Raw genomic sequence first — 23,120 nt, 5'->3', positions numbered from 1 at the left:
ACTTCCATTTGACACTGAAGAGCTGACCTTACAGGGAAAGAAAGAATGAAAATCTGTGATCCATAGGCCATTTCTCTTCTTGAAGAGTTGCAGTCACCTTTCAGTTGATACTGTCTTAGTTCGGTGCTCCTGGCACAGTGGTTCTCAATTGGTTGGCCCCCAGGGACAGCTAGCAATGCTGGAAGTGGTTTTGGTTGTCACAACTTGGGAGAGGAAGAGATGCTACTGACACCTAGCGAGTAGAGGCCAGGGATGGTGCTAAACATCCTGCAGCACACAGGACAGCCCCAGAGCAAGGAATTATCTGACTGAGAAAGTCTACAGTGGAGACTCTGCTGTAGAAGCCGACTCTGAAACAAGGATTCAAGCACAGGTAGTTGATTTGAGAGGGGATCCCAGGACACCACATACAGGAGTGGGAAGCCAGGTAGGGAAGGGAAGGAACAAATAAGGGGCGCATAATCAACCCCATTACCCCTGTGGGCAACTGCAGCCCAATCCCACTGGGGAACTCTGGAAAACAGTAAGGAACGTGGGCCTCAAAGTCATCCCAGCTGAGGACTAAGTGAACTGGGTTATTTATCCACCAATCCCCCCAGGCATTGGTGGAAAATGGCTTGCAGGGGCCATCAGTTCTCTGCTACCTTCAACCTGCTGCTCTAACAGCCAAAGAAACCCCCAGGGAAAGAGGCACAGCTGCTGGCAGTTGGACGTGGGAACCCCACCGTGGTGAGGCTGAGTGATGGATGTCAGTGGAGCATAGGTGTCATCTGCTGTAGTTGGTTTTGGCTCAGGAAATCAGGCATGGCCACCAGCCATCACCAGGATGGCTTCAGAAAAATACAGATTTCTGAGCCCTGTGCCCAGTATTCTTGGTAGGTCTGGAGTGGGGCCTGGGAATATGTATTTTCAAAGTAGTGGGCCGTCATTCATTCCTGTCTCAGAGCCGGGAACTCTGGGAGGCACTGAGAATATAATCGCTAGGGAGAAAAACCAGTTCTTGCCCTACGGCCCTTTCAAATAAATATTCGAGAAGTCTGAAAAGGTCATCAGGAAGCATTTTATGAGTATAACTCATCTCCAGGATGTGAATGCTGATAGTGTCACCCCAAAATCTTCACACAACTGAAAAATAACTCTGGCAGGTCCAAGATGGGAGGAGAGGAGGTGAAAAGGCCATGCTTTGTTGGGTTTCATTGGTTTTTCAACACCTCCAGTGAAACACGGGGCTCAGTTACCACGTGGAGCTGGCCACTACTGGTCTCTGGATTTCAGGTGACTGTCACCCTATATGGCCTGGATGGAGAGAGTGAGCCCCACCACCTGTCAGACCCCAACATCCCGGGTTTTGAGTGAGGAGGAGTGGATGTGTTCTTACTCTCCACCCTGTTTCCCCTGGGGGAGCTGAGGGGCCTGCGGCTATGGCATGACAACTCAGGGGACCAGCCATCCTGGTGAGTCAGGGGTGGGTAAACCACAAGCACCTACTAAGTGCCACGACCAAGGCTGGGCATTGTGCATTTGCTGCTTTGCTGGTCCTCACGAGCCTCTGTAAGACACATAGAATGGATCCCCATTTCACAGATGAGGAAACCAAGGGTCAGAGAGGCCCACCAGTCCACAGGCCACACAATGCTAGTCCCTCCCTTGACACATCTGCAGCATCAACCTGTCATTTAGCCCTCCGTTTTCCCATCTGTAAAATGGGATAGATGCCTATTGCAAAGACAAACCCTGCCCAATACGAGGAAAGTAGATGAGACATTGGGCTGATTCTCCAGTAGGAGACCTAAGAACAGCTCTTCTGCAGAGCACTAAGTTAGGTCTTCCTGTGCTTTTCTCACTGGATGCTCACAGTGACCCTCTGGAACAAGCACTGTTATTATCCTTGTTTTATAGGTGGGAAAATCTAAGCTCGGGAAAGATAACTGACCTGCCCAGGTCACACAGCTGGCAAGCTCAGAGCCAAGACTCCTTCCCACTGTCTGAGGCCAAAACTAGTGACCCAGATGGGTGGTCTCCAGCCTGAACACTCATCGGTGGCTGGCAGCTTTAGGAAAACACAGCATTTAGACCACTGTCTTTGACTCATTTAAGACGAAAACACTAATACATTAATGCTTTAAGATCCTCAGCTGCAGGGCTGGTTCCTGGGAAGCGGCTCTGAGATGGAGTTGAACATGGAGGCTGTTTATCCAAGGAGTGCCTGGGATCAGCCCCTGGGCAGGGAGGGGAGGAGGTAGGATGGGCAGAAGGAGAAGAGCTTTGATGCAGCCCACAGACAGCTCAGCTGACCACACAGGGGCCTCTGGAGCTGTCCTGAGCTGGGTTGAGATGCCTGGGTTTTGATCACACCCAGGTTCTATACCCAAAGGTCACAGGGGATGTCAGCCTCCCCAGGAGGCTGTGTGACCTCAACAGAGGTAGCTCTTGCATGCCTGATGGGACTATCCTTCCTGAAAGGAGAAAGTGCGTGTCAAGAGCTTCTTAGCACAGTCCCCAATGTGCAGTAAATGCTCAATAAAGAGTGCCTCTTGTTATCATTACTCTTATTTCCCTGTAAAGCAACTGCTGCTGGATCTGACCTCCCAGCAGAGGCAAGATGATTTCATTTCTTCCTGGGCCTCAAAGATCTAAATCAGGTTAGATGATCGCCACGAAGTGCTGAATGGACGGTAGGCTCATTCTCTGGATGGAAGCCCACAGGAGGACCAAGTTTCGTGTGCTCAAGCCTGCACCTCCCTATACACACGACAACCTGGCCTTCCTCACTTGTAAAGCCCGGCGACACTGGGCTTGCTGCCCTGCATGAGGGTTCACAGTTTCAGAATGCACATTCTTGCAGCATATCTGTGAAAACCTGGCAGCCTCCAAGCTGGCGGTCTACACTAGCTGAACTCCCCACATGAGGCCAAATTCACCCACTGATTGGGGCATTTTGATCAAGTCACCAAGAGCAATGAAGAAAAATATAAAGTCTCTTTCCAAGAGTTCTCGTTCTTGGGCTCAGGTTTGGACCTTCATGGGGTCCAAATAAGTCTCATCCCACCACCACATTATCCTCAAAAGTGTGGGTCCCTTCCAGGTACGTAAGCCGGGTGCTGGTGCATGACCTGGCAATGGACCGTAAGTGGTACTTCCTCTGCAACTCGTGGCTGTCCATCAATGTCGGAGACTGTGTCCTTGACAAGGTATTTCCAGTGGCCACAGAGCAGGACAGGAAACAATTCAGGTACTATATTTTCTCTTTTTAAGCAAATGCTCTTTACTTTGTTCTTTCATCTCTAGGGAAGTTGCGTTATAATTCAGTCACAGCCAAATAAAAGCACATTTCAGCTAGTGGGCCGGGGCAGCTCTGAGTGTGTGACATTAATAACCAGCTTTTCTTGTTGCAATGAAACAGCCCTGAAGGGACATGGACCCTCCAAGACAGAATTATCTTCAGGGGGTGATAACAGTTATGGAACACTTATCCATATTTACTTACGAATGTCACAGAATAATACTGTTGACATGAGTGAACAGACTGATCTGAATGGTGATTCAACGTCTGGCCACCTGGAGCTTCTTCTTCATGTTGTTTTATCCTAGATGCAATTTTCAGCATGTTTCCCCTTGCTTTACTCACTCCCTCACCCCCTTTCCTGTCGTGCATCCTTCCACATCTGTCCCCAAACACAAATAAGCAGGTACAAATGTACACACATGCATGTGCGCACACACACACACCACCACAGATCGTTATTTTATAACTTTTTAAATGGCATGCTACTCTAAATATGTTGCCTTTTTTCTTTAATAATATATCATGCACATCCTTCCAGCAGGGTCTGTTTGGGTCAAATTTTCCTTATTGGTTGCATGATATTCCACAGAATGGATGTCCCACGACCATTCTCCTATGGATGGGCATTCAGTCTGCTTCTAGTGCATTTACTGCAAGATGACTTTTCCTCCCAGCTGCCACTGTGAGCATCTCAGCCTCCAAGGGGGAAAAAGTCTGAATCAGAGAGACTTGGACCCCAAGAGAGGTATAACAGACGTGGGCACGGATCACAAAGTCCCACACGCCTGCTGTTGACTTGCCGCGTGACCTTGGATATGTCACCGCACCTCTCCAGGTCTCAGCTTCCGCATCTGAAAGATGACGAGTTCAATGTGCCTGCCCCGTAGGGGGTCCCAGGTCCCATGAAACGCTGTAGTAATGTGCTTGGCACACTATGCGGCTCACACTAAGTACTCAGTTACAGAAGCAGGTATTATCTCCGAGTGCATCAGCACATGTGATGCCTAGAAACTCGGCAAGGAGCTCTCTGAAGGCAAAAGCTCCTCATCCCTCCCGTGAATCCCTGGTGCCCAGCAGAGAGCCTGGGACACAGCACCAGGGGCATCAGATATTTGTCGAATAAGACAAATAACATGGACAATTACTGTTGTTGGCAACTGACCTCTCTCTTTCTGCACCTGTACTCTGAGTCCAGGCCACCGGAACACCCCCGAGTGACAGAGCATCGTACAACCCTGGAGGGTTCTGGCATTGACCAATCAGGACAGGCGGCAGCTGGGAATCTCTACTCTGGATACTCTTAGCAGAATCTGGGCCTTTGAATAGCTCCTGTGGTTAAACTACATTCTACTCATAGGGAAATAATACAGATTCTTTAGGGGAATGTGGTGCCATTTTCAGAAACCCTGTCTCACAATTTTTATTCTCTCAAACTGAGTCTGAACCCAAAGCCTTGGATTTTTTTTTTTTTTTTTTTTTTTTAACAATAGAAATGTATTGTACACAGTCTGGAGGCTAGAAGTCCAATATCGGGGTTGGGTTCTGGTGAGCGCCCTCTTCCTGGTTTGCTGACGGCTGCCTTCTTGCTGTGTCCTCATGTGGCAGAAACAGAGAGATCATCTCTCTCAGGTCTCTTCTTTTTTTTTAACATCTTTATTGGGGTATAATTGCTTTACAATGGTGTGTTAGTTTCTGCTTTATAACAAAGTGAATCAGTCATACATAAACATATGTTCCCATATGTCTTCCCTGTTGCGTCTCCCTCCCTCCCACCCTCCCCATCCCACCCCTCCAGGCTGTCACAAAGCACCGAGCCAATATCCCTGTGCCATGCGGCTGCTTCCCACTAGCTATCTACCTTACTGCGTTTGTTAGTGTGTATATGCCCATGACTCTCTCTCGCCCTGTCACAGCTCACCCTTCCCCCTCCCCATAACCTCAAGTCCGTTCTCTAAGAGGTCTGCGTCTTTATTCCTGCTTTACCCCTAGGTTCTTCATGACATTTTTTTCTTAAATTCCATATATATGTGTTAGCATACGGTATTTGTCTTTTTCTTTCTGACTTACTTCACTCTGTATGACAGACTCTAGGTCTATCCACCTCATTACAAATAGCTCAATTTCGTTTCTTTTTATGGCTGAGTAATATTCCATTGTATATATGTGCCACATCTTCTTTATCCATTCATCCGATGACGGGCACTTAGGTTGTTTCCATCTCCGGGCTATTGTAAATAGAGCTGCAATGAACATTTTGGTACATGACTCTTTTTGAATTTTGGTTTTCTCAGGGTATATGCCCAGTAGTGGGATTGCTGGGTCATATGGTAGTTCTATTTGTAGTTTTCTAAGGAACCTCCATACTGTTCTCCATAGTGGCTGAACCAATTCACATTCCCACCAGCAGTGCAAGAGTGTTCCCTTTTCTCCACACCCTCTCCAGCATTTATTGTTTCTAGATTTTTTGATGATGGCCATTCTGACTGGTGTGAGATGATATCTCATTGTAGTTTTGATTTGCATTTCTCTAATGATTAATGATGTTGAGCATTCTTTCATGTGTTTGTTGGCAGCCTGTATATCTTCTTTGGAGAAATGTCTATTTAGGTCTTCTGCCCATTTTTGGATTGGGTTGTTTGTTTTCTTGTTATTGAGCTGCATGAGCTGCTTGTAAATTTTGGAGATTAATCCTTTGTCGGTTGCTTCATTTGCAAATATTTTCTCCCATTATGAGGGTTGTCTTTTGGTCTTGTTTATGGTTTCCTTTGCTGTGCAAAAGCTTTGAAGTTTCATTAGGTCCCATTTGTTTATTTTTGTTTTTATTTCCATTACTCTAGGAGGTGGGTCAGAAAGGATCTTGCTTTGATTTATGTCATAGAGTGTTCTGCCTATGTTTTCCTCTAAGAGTTTGATAGTTTCTGGCCTTACATTTAGGTCTTTAATCCATTTTGAGCTTATTTTTGTGTATGGTGTTAGGGAGTGATCTAATCTCATACTTTTACATGTACCTGTCCAGTTTTCCCAGCACCACTTATTGAAGAGGCTGTCCTTTCTCCATTGTACATTACTGCCACCTTTATCAAAGATAAGGTGTCCATATGTGCATGGGTTTATCTCTGGGCTTTCTATCCTGTTCCATTGATCTATCTTTCTGTTTTTGTGCCAGTACCATACCGCCTTGATGACTGTAGCTTTGTAGTATAGTCTGAAGTCAGGGAGCCTGATTCCTCCAGTTCCTTCTTTCGTTCTCAAGATTGCTTTGGCTATTCGGGGTCTTTTGTGTTTCCATACAAATTGTGAAATTTTTTGTTCTAGTTCTGTGAAAAATGCCAGTGGTAGTTTGATAGGGATTGCATTGAATCTATAGATTGCTTTGGGTAGTAGAGTCATTTTCACAATGTTGATTCTTCCAATCCAAGAACATGGTATATCTCTCCATCTATTTATATCATCTTTAATTTCTTTCATCAGTGTCTTATAATTTTCTGCATACAGGTCTTTTGTCTCCTTAGGTAGGTTTATTCCTAGATATTTTATTCTTTTTGTTGCAATGGTAAATGGGAGTGTTTTCTTGATTTCACTTTCAGATTTTTCATCCTTAGTGTATAGGAATGCCAGAGATTTCTGTGCATTAATTTTGTATCCTGCCAATTTACCAAATTCATTGATTAGCTCTAGTAGTTTTCTGGTAGCATCTTTAGGGTTCTCTATGTATAGGATCATGTCATCTGCAAACAGTGACAGCTTTACTTCTTCTTTTCCAATTGGGATTCCTTTTATTTCCTTTTCTTCTCTGATTGCTGTGGCTAAAACTTCCAAAACAATGTTGAATAATAGTGGTGAGAGTGGGCAACCTTGTCTTGTTCCTGATCTTAGTGGAAATGCTTTCAGTTTTTCACCATTGAGGATGATGTTTGCTGTGGGCTTGTCATATATGGCCTTTATTATGTTGAGGAAAGTTCCCTCTATGCCTACTTTCTGCAGGGTTTTTATCATAAATGGGTGTTGAATTTTGTCAAAAGCTTTCTCTGCATCTATTGAGATGATCATATGGTTTTTCTGCTTCAATTTGTTAATATGGTTTATCACATTGATAGATTTGCGTATATTGAAGAATCCTTGCATTCCTGGAATAAACCCCACTTGATCATGGTGTATGATCCTTTTAATGTGCTGTTGGATTCTGTTTGCTAGTATTTTGTTGAGGATTTTTGCATCTATGTTCATCAGTGATATTGGCCTGTAGTTTTCTTTCTTTGTGACATCCTTGTCTGGTTTTGGTATCAAGGTGATGGTGGCCTCGTAGAAGGAGTTAGGGAGTGGTCCTCCCTCTGCAAAGCCTTGGATTTTTAACCACTATTCTCTAATGCCCTAATTGTAACAAAACAAACAATATTAGAGTTATACATTATTATTTAAAACTTATAACAAAAATTATTGCTAACACTGATGAACACTCACCTATATGCCAGCTACTTTGCCAAATGCTTTACAAAAATTATCATCTTTAATCCTTTCAGCAATCCAGTGAGGCAGGTTCTGTTATTATGCCCATTTTACAGATGAGTAAACTGAGGTACAAAGAGTAAAGTAACTTGCCTGAGGTCACACAGTAGTAAGAGGGCCGTCTAGGGTTCCAACCACTCTGTCCAGAGTCCCCATCATTAACTTGAAGTGATGCTACTATGATGCTGTATTTCTTCTATAAAAGAAAAAAACAGATGATGAATTTTAGAAACAAATCCCTCCCTCTCATCCCAGGATTGCTCCAAAGAGACTAGGCTTCTCCCCATTCCTGTCTCCCTAAATGCCTGTCCCTCTCCCCTGGCCTGTCCACAGCCACCTGTTTTTCATGAAGACCTCCACAGGCTTCCAGGATGGCCACATTTGGTACTCCATCTTCAGCAACTCAGCTTGGAGCAACTTCACCCATGCCCACCAGGTGTCCTGCTGCTTCTCACTGCTCCTCTGCACCATACTGACCACCATCATGTTCTGGGGTGTCCCCAAGGACCCAGCTGAGCAAAAGATGGGCTTGGGTAACTCCCACTGTCATGGCGATCAGGGCTAGTGGCTGGTGGACATGAACTGTCACTGCCCCAGAAATGCCTTGCAATTCCAGAGGTCCCAAGACCACCCTCAGGTTCAATAATTCATTAGAAGGATTCACAGTAGTCAGAAATGCCATTATACTCATAATTATTAGAGAAAGGATACAGATCAAAATCAGGAAAGGGAAGAGGCACGTGGGGCAAGGTCCATGGGAGACCAAGCGTGGAGCTTCCAGTTATGATCTCCCAGTGGAGTCTGGACAGCGCTCACTCCTCCTGACAATGTGTGACAACACGCATGGAGTAATGCCAACCAGGGATGCTCACCCAAGCCTTGGTGTCCAAAGTTTTTATCGGGGCATGCTCACATAGACATGGCTGAACCCAGTATGGCTGACCTTAGCCTCCAGCCCCTCCAGAGGTTGAGGTGATACGGTGCAACCAAGGCCCCCACCATAAATCACATTGTTAGCATAGACTATATGGTGTGGCCCAAGACCCCAGGTAAACAAAGGCATACCCACCAGGCAGGACAGCCCAAGGGCTTAGTGGTCACCTCCCAGGAGCCACTCAAGGGGCAGACCTCTCTTTGGGCAAGGTTAACCCTTACTGGAAGGGGTGGAGGGGACTCTCCCCTCGACCCCTTCCCTCCATCTGCCCCAGGTAAAGTCGAATTCACTTGGCAGGAAGTGATGATTGGGCTGGATGATTGGATTGGGCTCCTCACGTTTCCCATCAACCTCCTGATCGTTCAGATTTTTTGGAACACCCGTCCTTGGGTAACCAAGGAGCAGAACGCTGGGAAATGGGATGGGGGGGCCCCCTCAGCCTGGCCCCCTCACCACAGCCTGTGGAGGATGGTCTTCTGACACCTGAAGCAGTGACCAAGGCAGGTCCTCAACCCCGGCAGTGTGGGGAGCTCTAGCCTGGGCAGAAGGGGGTGGGGACTGGGGTTTGAGGCCTACAACCCACGGTGTCGGACAGCATCAGTCACTAAGATTTGTCAACTGCGTACACATGCACATACACATATGTGCACACAGTACACACATATACCTACACATGCATGCATACACACATGCCACATGTGCACACACTCACCACACACACACCTACAAACGTGTACACATGTGCACGTGTACACACATATACACATATATCTGCACAATGCACACATACGCACACACCTACACATGAATGCATACACACATGCCACGTGTACACATCCACAGACATACACCCCACACCTACATGTACATGTGTGCACATGTACACACATATGCACACCTGAAAACACACCTGCACATGTACACACAAGTGCACACATGCCACATACGCATGTTTACATGCATGTACACACCGGCACATATATTCACACAAACACCTACAACATATACACACATGCACACACATTTTTGCGTACCTACTATGTACAAAATATTATACTTTCAAACAGATTGCAGGCTGGAAGCACACAGAAAGAATTCCCTCTGCATTCATGCACACGTTAAGCATTTATTGAGCACCTACTGTGTTCCACACTTCAAGGAATACAGCCTGGAATGTATCAGTTGAAATCCTAGAAGAGGGATTTTTATGGGGGACAAAACAGAAGCTCAGGGTGGCCCAACGTCATGTCTCAGTAGGCAGAGCTGGGATTCAGACCCAGATTGTCCAGCCCCAGGGCGAGTGCTCTTGACCACTCTGCTGCCCCCTCACCTGTAGCTCACGTCCCCTTTCCCCTGGGTGACTTGCAGGATTTGTGGAGGCTCGTCAGCTCCTTGTTCAAAGCTCTGAAGGTGCCACCCTCTTGCTCGGGCTGGGACTTCGCGAACTCAATGGACATCAACCAACTGCTGGCCTTGGTGGAAGACGTCATCTGTCAGCAGAACAAAGCAGGGCAGGTGTTCTGGAAGGAAGCCAGCCAGACAGGGGGCCCTTTAACACTCACTCTTGGGTCTGTGCAAGTGAAAGGTGAGTCCTAACATTTCTGGGCCGAGAGGGGGCATGTTGGAGACAGGTGGATGCAGGACCAAGGGCCACGTCTGTATCACTATCACGAGGGAGTCAAGAAGTCCTACTGGGGGGTCTCCCTCACCAGCCTCCACTCCAACCACTCGCCACCGCCTCCCTCGCAGTACCACAGGCATCCTGCTCTCCACACAATGCCAAGCTGCCTTCCCACTAAGGCCTGCACACATGCTTGTCCTCTGATCTAGAACGTTCTTTCTCCTCTCTTCACTTGGCCAATGGCTACTCACACTTTATTCTTGGCTGATGTGTCCCTTCCTCAGGGGAGCAACCCAACCTCTGAGCCCACAACAGGGTCTCCAACCATGTGCTCTTTAGCCCCTAAGCATCTCTTGTACTGCTTTCACATTGCTTGTTGCCAAATCATGAATTGTGTGAAGAGCTGCACATATGTATTGCACATTATTCTGGTTTGAGCTAGTCTCTCTGGCTCTGCTCTTGCCCCTTTCCTTTCCATCTTCCACCCAGATCGCTGCCTCCAGTGTTTAGATCAGGCTGTCCAATAGAACTTCCCACAGTGACAGAAATGGTCTATATCTGCACTGACCAATATGGCAGCCACTAGCCACATGGAGCTATTGACACTTGAAATGTAGCTAGTGTGACTAGGGAACTAAATTTTTTATTTTAATTCTAAATTTTATAAATAAGTTTATAAAAAAAAAACTAAACCATATATATCTTCCCATAAAAACCTGTTCCTCTTCCTTGTTATTCCTATGAAATCTTTATTCCTATGAAATACTAAAAATTCAGAATCACCTTCTCTTTCTCCTGCAACCCTCGCTTGCAATTCATACACACCTTTGAAAATATCTTTTGAGGGACTTCTCTGGTGGTGCAGTGGATAAGACTCTGCACTCCCAACTCAGGGAGCCGGGGTTCAATCTCTGGTCAGGGAACTAGAAAAAAAAAATTTTAATTTTAAAAAGTCACATGTGGCAAGTGGCTACCATATTGGATGGTGTGGGTTAAGAATGCTGCCATTTTTAAAACACAAGGCTGGTCACAGTCTAAACCTTGTTTAGAATATAAAAATGGGGTCTATAGATTAGGGAGTTTGAATTCATGACTCTTGGCTCCACCTCTGATACAGTGAATTAAGTTTTCTAAGGTGAGGCCAGGAATCTGCATTTTTTACCAGTCACTTTTGTGACTGTTATGCACACTGAATGTTGAGAGCCACTGTCCTCAAGACCAGGTCCCAAGTCCTTACTGTAGCACTCCCTCCTGGCCAGGCCTATGCTGACCCCATGGTCAGCCCTACTTTGACCCCCGTGTTCCAGCCACTCTGGAGCATTAGCCCTGAAGAGCTGGGCTTGGGCTGCCCATGAAGGTCGTCCCTGCAGTAGCTCTGCTGATGCCCACGCTGGACACTTGGCCCTGTTTGGGGTCTTTGGGGTTTGGGGGACTTTGGCATTCACAGCATGGGCCTTAGAACCAGGACTCTGGAGTTGGCCAGACCTGGGGCTCTCCCAGATGCCAAAGCAGCTGTGCAACTTTGGACAGTTGTTTAACCTCTCTGAGACTATTTCCTCCCCCCTATAAAACAGAAGCGCTGATCCACCCAGCTCCTTGGCTTGTTTTGAGGACTGAATGAGATCATACGAGTCTGACACAAAGTAAGGATTCAGTAAGTGTTTATGATTGCAAATGATGGTATCTTCCGGAAACATTGCCAGAACGCTTACGAAGGCTGTTGATGCTGGAACCATTAGCTGTGGCTTCAGTGATGGAGGCCCAGGAGGGAGGGGGAGGTAGAAGGCCTGAGTCAGAGGGAGTCAGAGTCAATGCTGCCAGGTCTTTACCAACATCGGGTCTGAGCCACAGCCTTCTCCACATCACTTGTTATTTTCTCATTCACTTCTCACTGGTGACTGGGGAGGGGTCCTGGGGTCAGGGTGCTCCATTTTGCCATGCTCTATATCCAGTTTCACGCACCCCTTGTGAAGGTGCACACTGGTCCAGACCTGGGCCCTTCCTGTCCCAGGAGAATGTGCCCCTGGGCACCGGCCTCCCAGCTCAGGCTCCAGGGACCCAGGCCTGGTTCCACCTGGAGAGTCCAAGCTTCCCTTAGAAGGCTCAGGGAATAATGCAAAGGTTCAAATTTGTTTTTTTCTTGCAATGAATATGTATTACCTCTGTAATTTAAAACAAAAAACACCTTTTTTTTTTTAGTTTTTTTGTTTTAAATATCAATGTTCTTTAAAAATAAATTTATTTATTTATTTATTTTTGGCTGTGTTGGGTCTTTGTTGCTGCGCATGGGCTTTCTCTAGCTGCGGCAGGCGGGGGCTACTCTTCATTGCGGTGGCTTCTCTTGTTGCGGAGCACAGGCTCTAGGCCTGTGGGCTTCAGTACTTGAGGCTCACGGGCTGTAGAGAGCAGTCTCAGTATTTGTGGTGCGCGGGCTTAGCTGCTCCATGGCATGTGGGATCTTCCCAGACCAGGGCTCGAACCCGTGTCCCCTGCACTGGCAGATGGATTCGTAACCACTGCGCCACCAGGGAAGCCCAACACCTTTGTTTTTTTTTAAAAAGAAACAACTTAAGGAAACTGAAATTTGAACAAACGAACTGTAGAAAAACATTCAGAGATAACAGGGAGAAACTTCTCCACTGACTGGTTGTTTCACGCTATTAAGGGACTATCATTATTGTTTTAAAAACTGATAATGACACATTGTGGTTTTGTTTTTAAAAGGAGTCCTCTTCTTCCATAGAAGCATATTAAAATATTTAGTGTCAGGACGTGGGGCTTGGAATTTACTTCAAAATAATCCACATGGAGAGGGTGGGTGGGGTGCAGGCGAAACAGGACTGGTAATAGGATGAGGCGATAATTTTGAGCAATGGGTATAGGTTCATCTCATCATTCTCTTTACTTTTGTAATTTAAATTTTTTCATAATAAAAAGTTAAAAACAAACGATTAAGACTTATACCGTCTTTGGCAACAGGCAAACTTGGGTTCAAATTCAAATCTTGTACGTATTAAGATATTTGCTGATAAGAGAACATTATGTCTAGGATTTGCCTAAGGTACTGCAGGAAAAAAAAATTGGAGGGCTGAGGCGAGACAGTTTTGGCAAAATGTGGGTAATTGCTGCAGGAGGGCAATGGGTATACTATTCTTGTCTCTTCTACGTATACGGAAATTTTGAAAATGCCCTTCATAAAAGACTAAAAGAGGAACATTCAAATCCTAACTGACCATATGAGCCAAGTATCCCATCTTTCTGAACCTCAGATTCCCCATGGTTTGGCACACAGTAAGCGATCGATACAAGAAAGCCATTACTAACGCTCCTGTTTCTATTGCACACAGTCTGCTCTGTCACTCAGCACCAGCTGATGCTCTTTCTCTCCCTTGTCCTCCAGAAGAAATGCAGTGCCCCAGGCCCGAGGTGGGCCCAAGAGACGCTGGGAAGGACAGTGCCTACAGGCAGTGTCTCTACCTTCAGTGGAGCACCTACAGCAAGAGCTGCTGTTGCTGGAGCCCCAGGGCTTTTCCCAGGGCCAAAGCCACACCCAGGCACTGGGGCAGCTGCAGACCCTGAAGGGTTGCCTAGGGGGACAGCCCAGAACCCCGCCTCCAGCACACTTGAGGTAATACACTCCCTTGGGTGCTCCCAGCCTGGGGCCTGCAGGGAGAGCACATCCCAATACCTTGGAAGGTTATTCATCCAGATCTCCCCAAGAAGCAGCGATTATGGACTGCACAAATTCAGGGAAGAGGACTTTGAACAGGGTGATTTTGCCAGATGACAGTTAGAGCCCTTTGTACAGCACTTTACAGTTTATAACCATTTTCACGTGGGTGTTTCCTAGCTGCACACTCTTGGACAAGCCCCTCATCCTCTCTGAGCCATAGCTTCCTTACCTGTAACATGGGAATGATAATGCCTATCTCCTGGTTCAAAGCTAAGAAGAATTTAAAAGGGCCTGGTCCATGAAGAGCAGCATGTGGGCGAAGCGTGGAAGGGCCTGGAGACCAAAGTCCTCTCCAGGGTCCCATTGTCACTGCTGGCATAGCAAACATTTTGTTTACCAAACATTTGCTTTCATCTCCATGTGAACTGCCTTCCTCCCCTTTGAGGTCCCAAACCCCTACCCCCTTTTTCTCTGAGATGCCACATAACCCTCAGTTGCCTAACTTGTCCTTGAGCCTTATATTCTTCTGGAGCCCCTATATATATGTAATTAAATTTTTTTTTCTCCTGTTAATCTGTCTCGTGTTAATTAGACCAGCCAGAAGAATCTAGAAAGGGTAGAGGGAAATTTTTTTTCTTCCCCAACAACAGCACCATAATTCAGTGAAAAAATGACCATTTTTTTGAGATGTATTCTAAAATAACTGGTGATGATTTTATATTACGTATGAAATTTATTTTTAAATATTCCAGAAAAAAAAGAAAGCATGTGGGGATAGATGATACACGTTTGACAAGGAGGTGATGGTTGTTGAAAGTAGTTGATGAGGGTTCACTGTACTCACTGATTTCCGTATAATGGGGAGTTTTCATAATAAAAACTTAAGTACCAGCCTTCTAGGCTTGCCATGAGGAATAACAGATAAAACCTGTATAAAGCAGTTTGCATGGGGACTGGCTCCTAGTAAGCACTGAATAAAGGTGACCTGAATAGAATATATGTATGTGTACCGTATAGAATACAGAATAGGATAGAGGAGAATACTGAGGGTCTGAGGGGTTAAGGAGCTTGGCCAAGGTCACGCAGCTGGTAGGGTTGGGGCAGGGTTTGAACTGGAGCCCAAATGGTGCCCCCCTGATTATACCCATCCTCTCTTGCAGCTCCGGGCAGGCGAGCAAGCCCCCTCGAGGCCTCCCCTGGTGGTGTGACCAGCGGAGTGGCAGTCTTCTTCACCATGCTCTTATGGCCTGCACTACGGGCGGGTCAGCCCCCTCAAGTGGCTCACCTCCATGGCCGTCTCCTTCGTGGAGAGTGTGTTTGTCACCCAGCCCCTGAAGGTCAGGACCCCTGTGTGGCTGCCCTCCTGCCCTCCTTCCCTCCACCCATGATTTCCCTCCTGCCAGCTGCTCAGTTCTTAGGCTTCAGCAATTCCTTCATCTATTCAATCTATTCATTCAACAAACCCACTTGGAGCACCACTTCTGGGTGGACCTGGGGCAGCAAGGTAACTACCAGGATAACCCATGCTCCCTCAGGGCCAGATGCTGACATTTCATCATCACAATCACCCTTAGGAGGGGCCTCACCTCCATTTTACAGATGAGAAAACCTGAGGTTAAGAGAATAAGGTCACCAAAAAATCTTGCCCTTAGGCCACATGTATAAATAGGAATGATATCATATTTCCTCAGGTCTAGGATGCTTTTGATTGTGAGATGAGCCAGCAACTTACACAAACTTTACCTTCAGAAAAAAACCCACCAAGCCATTAAATGTGTGCATGAACTGGAAATACTCCTATTTCTGAAAATGTAAAATTACGCAAGAGAGCAGTGAGAGTCAAAGAGACCCTGAGTCCCGCCTGGAAGGAGCCAGGCAGCAGGAATACTGTGTCGGGGGAGCTGCAGAAGTGAGGGAATATTTAGAGAAAATCCTTCCACCTACGAGGCATCACAGAATCCCCCACCCTCATTCTTCCCTGAACAGCCTTCGTCAGAGACTTAAACAGCTCCTGACACCTCCCTCAATCTAGTCTGAGAATATTAAGAACAGAGTCCTGAACCTTTTTTTCCCCAATCAAACCACAGAATCCTTCTGTGCTTGTGCACTGAAGGTGCACAGACAATGTAATGGAAGGAATTACTTAACACGGAAAGAAAGGGAGGGAGGGAAGGAGGGAGGAGGCAGGTGTAAGCAGCTATGCTAGTGAGTCACCAGGCTGAGGGGTAGGAGAAAGGCCAGCAGGTGGGAGGGCTGGAGAATGCGGGAAGCAGCGTGAGCTCAAGGATTTGCTGGTCTCTGCCTGGTTGGTGGCCAGGCACGCAAGCCCTGCCCCTGACCCTTTATGACCACGTCCCCTCTCTGCAGAGGATGGCTTCCCCAGAGCATGGCTCCTGCACCCAGGACACAAGTGTGGCTCCCGTTCTACCCAAGCTCAGACCAGGAATTGACAGGGAGTTTCCAACACAGGCTTGGGGTTCACAGTGGGTGCCTTCCAGGTGCTGGGGTTCGCTGCTTTCTTTGCGCTGGTGTTGAAGACAGTGGAGGATGAGGAGGAGCCTGTGGCCCCCCTCCCGGGACGTGTCTCTGGCCCAGGTAATGGTGCCTGGGTGCAGGCAGGGCTCTGGAACCTGACAAGGCTGAGAAAGCCCCGTGGAGCCCAGACACTGGGTGGTCCCGGCCTCAGGCCTTCGCTCCCCATCAGCCTTCACCCTGACTATTGAAGCACCCCCAATCCATCCAGGGACAAGTGACTCTTCCTCTGTCTCTTGGGCAACCTGTTCCTCCCCTATCCGAGCCCTTCTGTCTGACACCTAAGCATGAAGAGGCACCATGGGGTCCAGGTTCTTCAAGGGCCATCATCCTCTGTGTAATCCCAAGCAGGCAGCTTTCTTCCCCAGGGCTCAGGTCATTAGACAACCAAAAAACAACAAGCTTGTGTGCGTGAGGGGTGTGAGGGAGCTATAATTAGGGTTCTAAGACAAAGGTCTGCAAACAACAGCCAGGGGGCCAAATCTAGCCCAGCGCCTGTTTTTGTAAAGAGTTTTAGTGGAACACAGCCATGCTGACTGGTCAGAGGAGCCCACGACCAGCCCTCTTCCCCCCAACCTGATTTCTTACTTCCCAGCCAAAACTCCTGAGGGTGTCTCCAATAAGAGAATTACAAAAAACAAACAAGCAAGCAGAACAGATTCAACACTCTAATAGTCTACACAGAGATTTTGACTTTCAGGGGAAGTAAAACGGGAACAAACGAAAGCCCACATCCCTACATCATCATGCAGTGTGGTGACCTCCTCATGGGACTGTATTCTTCTGCCCTACAATAGGGATTTGGCTTTGTAGATCCAAAAAGTCCATTAAAACCATCTTCCCAAGTCAAAAGAGTAATTTTTCTCCAAAGAGACGACAGCCTCCTGACCAATCAAATATTCATTCAGTAATTCCTTTGGCAATTATCCAGGGAGTACTTTCTGTGTGCCAGGCAGTACAATGGCTTCGGAACATGATTTACATAAAATCCAGTCATTGTAAGTGTATAATTACTGATTTTAGTAAATTTATAGAGTCGTGCAACTATCACCACAATTCAGATTTAGAACAGCTTTTTGGAACTTACCCCCAAAAGTTCCCTCTTGCCCATTTGAAGTCAATCCCCACTCTCAGCCTCAGCCCTGGCAACACAGCACTGACTGGAGGGAACAGGCTGCTGCTCTTGGAATGAACAGCCCATCTGGGAAGACGCATTAAACAAGTAAATGCACAAAACGACTTGTAAGAGAGAATGAGGGGGCAGAATAAGAGGGTGGCTCCTAGAGGATGGGAGAGGGAGGGTCTGAACACTGGGCATGTGCAAAGGCCCTGAGGTGGGACAAGAGCTTGTCATTTTATAGCAATTACTGACAGGGTGGCCAGAGCATGGGGAGCTGTGTGTGCATGGAAGGAATGCTTCAAGATGAGGGCAGAGAGGTGGATGGGGAGCAGGTCATACAGGGCCCTGTAGGGCCCGGGGCCATGCCGGGGTTTTGGAGTGTTTGAAATAGGAGAGCAGCATGATTGGACTTGTGATTTTGTGACTGCTCTTGGAGACCAGAGGTATTGGGTCAAAAGTAGAAGTGCGGAGGCCAGTAGGAAGACTACTGAAATGGTCCAGACTAGAGGTGGCATGCATTAGCAGTGGGGGTGGACAGAGGGGCATGGATCCAAAGGATAGCTGGGTCAATATACCCCTATCAGACTGGCTAGAAAGAGTGATAACACCAAATGCTGACAAGGACGCAGAGAAACTGGAGCATTCATACGTTGCTGGTGGGAATGTAAAATGGTACAGCCATTCTGGAAAAGTTTGGCAGTTCCTTTCAAAACTAAAAATGGGCTTACCATACACCCCAGAAATTACACTCTTGGGCATTTATCCCAGAGAAATGAAGAATTATTTTCATACAGGAACTTGTACACAAATGTTCACAGAAGCTTCATTTGTAACAGTCAAAAGATATTTAGCCACTCCTAGTAATCTACCCAGGAGAAATGAAAATATATGTCCACACAACACATTCCTAGCAACATTATTCTTAATAGACCAAACTAGGAGTAATCCAAATGTCCATCAACAGGTGAATGGATAAACAAAAGGTAGTATGTCAGTACAATGGAATATTACTCAACAATAAAAAGAAACTAACTACAGGGAATTCCCTGGCGGTCCATTGGTTAGGACTCTGCGCTTCCACTGAAGGGGGCCCAGGTCTGACCCCTGGTCAGGGAACTAAGGTCCTGTAAGCCACGTGGTGCGGGAGAAAAAAAAAAAAAAAGAAAGGGAAAGAAAAAGAAACTAACTACTAATATACACAACATGGACAAACACCAAACCATCGTGCTAAGTGAAAGATGCCAGATACAAGAAACTATGTACATATGATTCCATTTATATGAAAAGTCCAGAGAAAAGAATCTATGAAGACAGAAAGAAAATTAATGGGGCTAAGGGTGGGGATAGAGTGGGAGTAGAGACCAATTTCAGGGACATGAGGAAACCTTTGAGGGTGACAGAAATGTTCTAAAACTAGGTTGTGGTGATGGTGGCACAACTCTACAAATTTACTAAAATCACTGAATTGCAGGCTTCCAACGGGTGAAATTATGAAAATTATAGGTCAGTAAGGTGGTTTGAAAAAGAAGATACTTGGAATTACATATAACAGGACTTTGAGATATTAGTAACCTTCATCCTTCCATCCTTCCAAGTTTTGGAAGCACTGGGATCCATCTTAGAGTTCAGGAACACAGAAAGACAGCATCCAGGAATCAGTAAGACTTCAGGTGAGGAAGGCATCTGTGCTTTCAGTATGAGGAGAATTCTCCAGCTAGAGAAGAAGGGACGGAATTCTGAGCACTGGGATAGCACGGGCAGAGGCATGGAGGGTAGCATTGGGAAATGGCTCCCAAGGAGGAGGAACAGTGGATCCCGTTGTACCTGGTGACGGGAGTCTCTTGGTTGCAAACGTACAAGCTGGTTCCACTGCCCATTTGGGGGACTGTCCTTGTGCCCTTGCTTTCACAGACCCCTCTGCCTTGTTCCAAGCACGAAGAAACAGCAGAAGGGACATCTACCAGAAGCCTCTGGCCTCTGACGTTGAGAAGATGAAAACCACCCACCTCAAGGAACAGAAAGCACTTGCCTTAATCAGAGAAATCTTGGGTAGGCAGCCAAGATTACTTACGAGCAACCTTCCCACTCGCTGGTTCTCAACATAGATTTGAGCAGATGTGGTACAATCTCTGACAGGCCCACACTGCTTCTGGGCCCATCGCCCCAGATATCTACTCTCCCCAGCTTCTCCCCTGAACTTAAAATCCTTCCGTGGCTCTTCCAGGCCCCTGGATAACGTCCAAACTCCCTGCTGTCCTCCACCTACCCAGGTCACCTCTCTCGGCCCCTTGTGCCCTCAGCTCCAGTGACACTGCGTCCTGCAGCTCCTGACCCAGACCCTCTGGCATCTAGTCTGCCTGGAATGTGCGCACCCTCCTCCCTGCCTTTTCCTCTGGTTAATTCCTTTTATTCTTCAATTCTCAGCCCAAAGGCTGTGTCGTCAGAGAGGCTCCTCTGGCCCGCTGACCAGACGCTTTCAAACCTCACTGTGTGTCTTAGTCTGGGTTCCCCCACAGGCAGATCTGGGCATAAGCAGTTGGTTTGGGAGGCGATCCTGAGAAGCACTGGTAGGAAAAAGTGCAGGAAAGAGACGGAAGCCGATGGAAGGTGGTTGGTGAGTGGGTTCCATGTGGGCAACTGGGGCTCAGTCCTGCTGAGACCTCGGGAGGGGCGAGCGTAGTACGTACCCCCTAGTTGCCACCCACCAGGTCACTGGTGAGGGCTGCTTCCGAGGAGGGCGCTGGCCCTGCCGCAGCCCTGGCCTGCCCTGCCACGGGGAGCCCACGTGGCCAAACCACAGAGTGGCGGAGCTTGCGTAGGAGCTGCATGTACAGAATGAAAAACAAGACAGATGTGGGTAGAACCCCAACAAGTCATCTTGGAGTGGGGGTGCCAGAATGCAGATTCCCAGGCCCTGGGCCCAGAGATTCTGGTTCAGTAACGTTCTGCATCCCCCAACATGATTCTGATGTCGGGCCTCCTAAACTAAATCTTTGTACCTAATGGGCCCTTAGGTCACACTCACCTGTCTACAGGTGTGCTCCATGAGGGCAGGGAACACGTCTGTCACCTTTATTGCTCTATCCTCAGCACTGCAACATGGCAGAGCCTCATTTTTTTTTTTTTTTTTTTTGGCCACACCATGCAGCATGTGGGACCTTAGTTCTCCGACCAGGGATTGAACCCCTGCCTCCTGCAGTGGACGCTCCGAGACCTAACCACTGGACCGCCTGGGAACTCCCCAGAGCCCCATTTAAAAAAAATTCTATTTAAGAAACATTCATACAGCACGAAGTCCGTTCAGGCACTATTTTAAGTGCTTTATAAATATGAATTTGTTGACTCCCTCATCACAACCCTGTGTGACAGAATCATCCCCATTTCACAGACGAGGAGAGTGAGGCACAGAGGGGTTAAGTCACTTGTGAAGGGCACATGGATAGGAAGTGGCAGAGCTGGGATTTGAACCCAGGCAGGAGGCTCATGGCCTGTGAACTTTACTACTTTCTGCTGTCCTTATAAGGACTGATTCCTTTGTCACCAGAGGGGTGAGTGGCTGGTCTACAAGACCTCAACTGTTCTGAGCCATGTGCCTTTCCAGTTCCTGCCCTGGACTTGGTAGGAGCTGGGGCCTCTGCCTGACCAGGGGCTGTGCCTCCCTTCCCAGCGCACCTGGGCTCCCTGTGCATGCCGCTGTTGGTGGCCTACGGGCAGGGGGACCCCAGAGACTACCACTTCAACAGACACCTTGGGCACAGCTTCACCCGAGGCTTTTCAGCCGTGCTGGACTTTCAGGACTTGTTCACGTGGGCCAACACCACCCTCGTGAGCAACCTGGACAGTCATCACCCAGGTACCGTCCACCCACCCCAGGACGTGGGTCAGCTCCCTCCCGGGAACAACTGTGGGTCACTGTCAGCTTCAGCCTTACAGAGAACCAATAACCACAGAGCCATATGCTTTGAAGGAGAGACCCTCTGAGGGTCCCTAGCCCTCCCTGGATGCAGAGTGGAGAACCTCCTTCTTAGATAACTGAGCAGGAATTGGCCAGGTAGAAATGGTGTGCCAGGCAGAAGGGACAACATGAGAAAAGGCAAGCCTGAAACACCAAGGCACTATCTTCCTGGAACTACAGAGCGTGGAGTGCGACTTCAGTGTACAGTAGGAGTTGAGGACCCACAAAAAGCAGAGCAGGAGAGAGGAACAGGGGCCAGATCACGAAGGCTCTGGAAGCTCACAGTTTATGCTTAAGGGAGTGAGGAGCCATTGACAGCTTCTCGGTGAGGCAGTAACATAATCAAATCTGTGGTAGAAGCTGCATTGGAAGTTGGAGTTGAGGGTAGGTAAGTTAGGATGCTGGGCAAAAATGATGCGACTGATGTAGGGATGGGGGCAGAGGTGATGGAGAGACGGGGTGGGTGCAGACAACATTGAAAAGGTACTATTGGTGGGCCTCGTTGACCCTTAGGATGTGGGCATTGAGGGAAAGGACATAAATGGTCTCCAAGTTGATGACTGGGTAGGAGTTGCCATTCCCCAAGAGAAGTTATGCAAGAAGTAGACCAGGTCCAAGGTGGGGAGATGGTGATGAATGGTTGAATGTAGTCTGTGGTTGGCCATGAACTTCTCTTGGCTAATTCTACAACGGGCACACTGAAATTCACGTTAGCATCCAGGCCAGAAAGCTTGGGATGTGTTAAGATGATGCTGATGGCTAGATTCATCCACTTGTTTCTCATCTCCAGGCTTTATCACCGATGGGAACTCCAAGCTGGTGGGCAGTGCCCAGATTCACCAAGTGAGGGTCCAAGAAAGCTCTTGCGCTCTTGCCCTGCAGCTGCAGGCTTCTCTTTTTTTTTTTTTTTTTTTTTTTTTTGCTGTACGCGGGCCTCTCACTGTTGTGGCCTCTCCCGTTGCAGAGCACAGGCTCCAGACGCACAGGCTCAGAGGCCATGGCTCACAGGCCCAGCCGTTCCGTGGCATGTGGGATCTTCCCGGACTGCGGCACGAACCCGTGTCCCCTGCGTCGGCAGGCGGACTCTCAACCACTGCGCCACCAGGGAAGCCCTGCAGGCTTCCCTTGATGGATGCCGTGTGCCATATTCCCTGGACGTTGAAGACCTGTCAGACTATGGGGAAGGCTGGAATGCCTCCGTCCTCAATAACAGCAATGACTTTTCCCAGGCTTGGCAGTGCCAGAGCCAGAGCCAGCGCCGAGGGTATCCCATCTGGGGCTAACTCACTGTGTACCGGGGAGGAGGTTACGTGGTCCCCTTGGGGACTGATCGCCAAAGTGCGTCAAGGTAAGGCTCACTGGATTCACATGCAGCAGAGGAAAGACATTTGCTCAAGTCCAGGTCTGATTGGAGGGTGCAGCTTTCAAAACAGGGCCGAGCCAAGCTCATTGTATCATTGTGGGGAGGGGCTGGGGGATTCAGAGGCATTCAG

General features: G+C 47.8%; 2 protein-coding genes across 2 annotated transcripts in view; one reads left to right on the top strand and one right to left on the bottom strand.

Annotated features, from left to right (window-relative positions):
- The window catches only part of BCO1 (beta-carotene oxygenase 1), a 157,687-nt gene that overhangs the window by 111,852 nt on the left and 22,715 nt on the right, over window positions 1-23,120 (bottom strand). Inside the window, exons 4-6 of the mRNA XM_067719486.1 lie at window positions 11,173-11,270; window positions 10,057-10,246; window positions 7,886-7,988 (exon numbers count right to left, since the gene is read on the bottom strand). The gene's annotated coding sequence lies outside the window, so the exon portion shown is untranslated. The remainder of the gene's footprint in view (window positions 1-7,885; window positions 7,989-10,056; window positions 10,247-11,172; window positions 11,271-23,120) is intronic.
- The window catches only part of LOC137214538 (polycystin-1-like protein 2), an 85,726-nt gene that overhangs the window by 59,229 nt on the left and 3,377 nt on the right, over window positions 1-23,120 (top strand). The window contains 16 exon segments of the mRNA XM_067718419.1: window positions 1,276-1,454; window positions 3,086-3,232; window positions 8,126-8,325; window positions 9,001-9,161; window positions 9,164-9,226; window positions 10,095-10,311; window positions 13,748-13,828; window positions 13,831-13,975; window positions 15,181-15,225; window positions 15,227-15,260; window positions 15,262-15,357; window positions 16,519-16,615; window positions 19,584-19,721; window positions 21,340-21,525; window positions 22,418-22,515; window positions 22,746-22,975. Coding sequence (XP_067574520.1) covers window positions 1,276-1,454; window positions 3,086-3,232; window positions 8,126-8,325; window positions 9,001-9,161; window positions 9,164-9,226; window positions 10,095-10,311; window positions 13,748-13,828; window positions 13,831-13,975; window positions 15,181-15,225; window positions 15,227-15,260; window positions 15,262-15,357; window positions 16,519-16,615; window positions 19,584-19,721; window positions 21,340-21,525; window positions 22,418-22,515; window positions 22,746-22,975 — 2,117 coding nt within the window.

Source organism: Pseudorca crassidens, chromosome 20 (genome assembly GCF_039906515.1).
Source record: "Pseudorca crassidens isolate mPseCra1 chromosome 20, mPseCra1.hap1, whole genome shotgun sequence".
Classification (NCBI taxonomy): domain Eukaryota; kingdom Metazoa; phylum Chordata; class Mammalia; order Artiodactyla; family Delphinidae; genus Pseudorca; species Pseudorca crassidens.
This window is presented reverse-complemented; position numbering and strand designations above follow the sequence as displayed.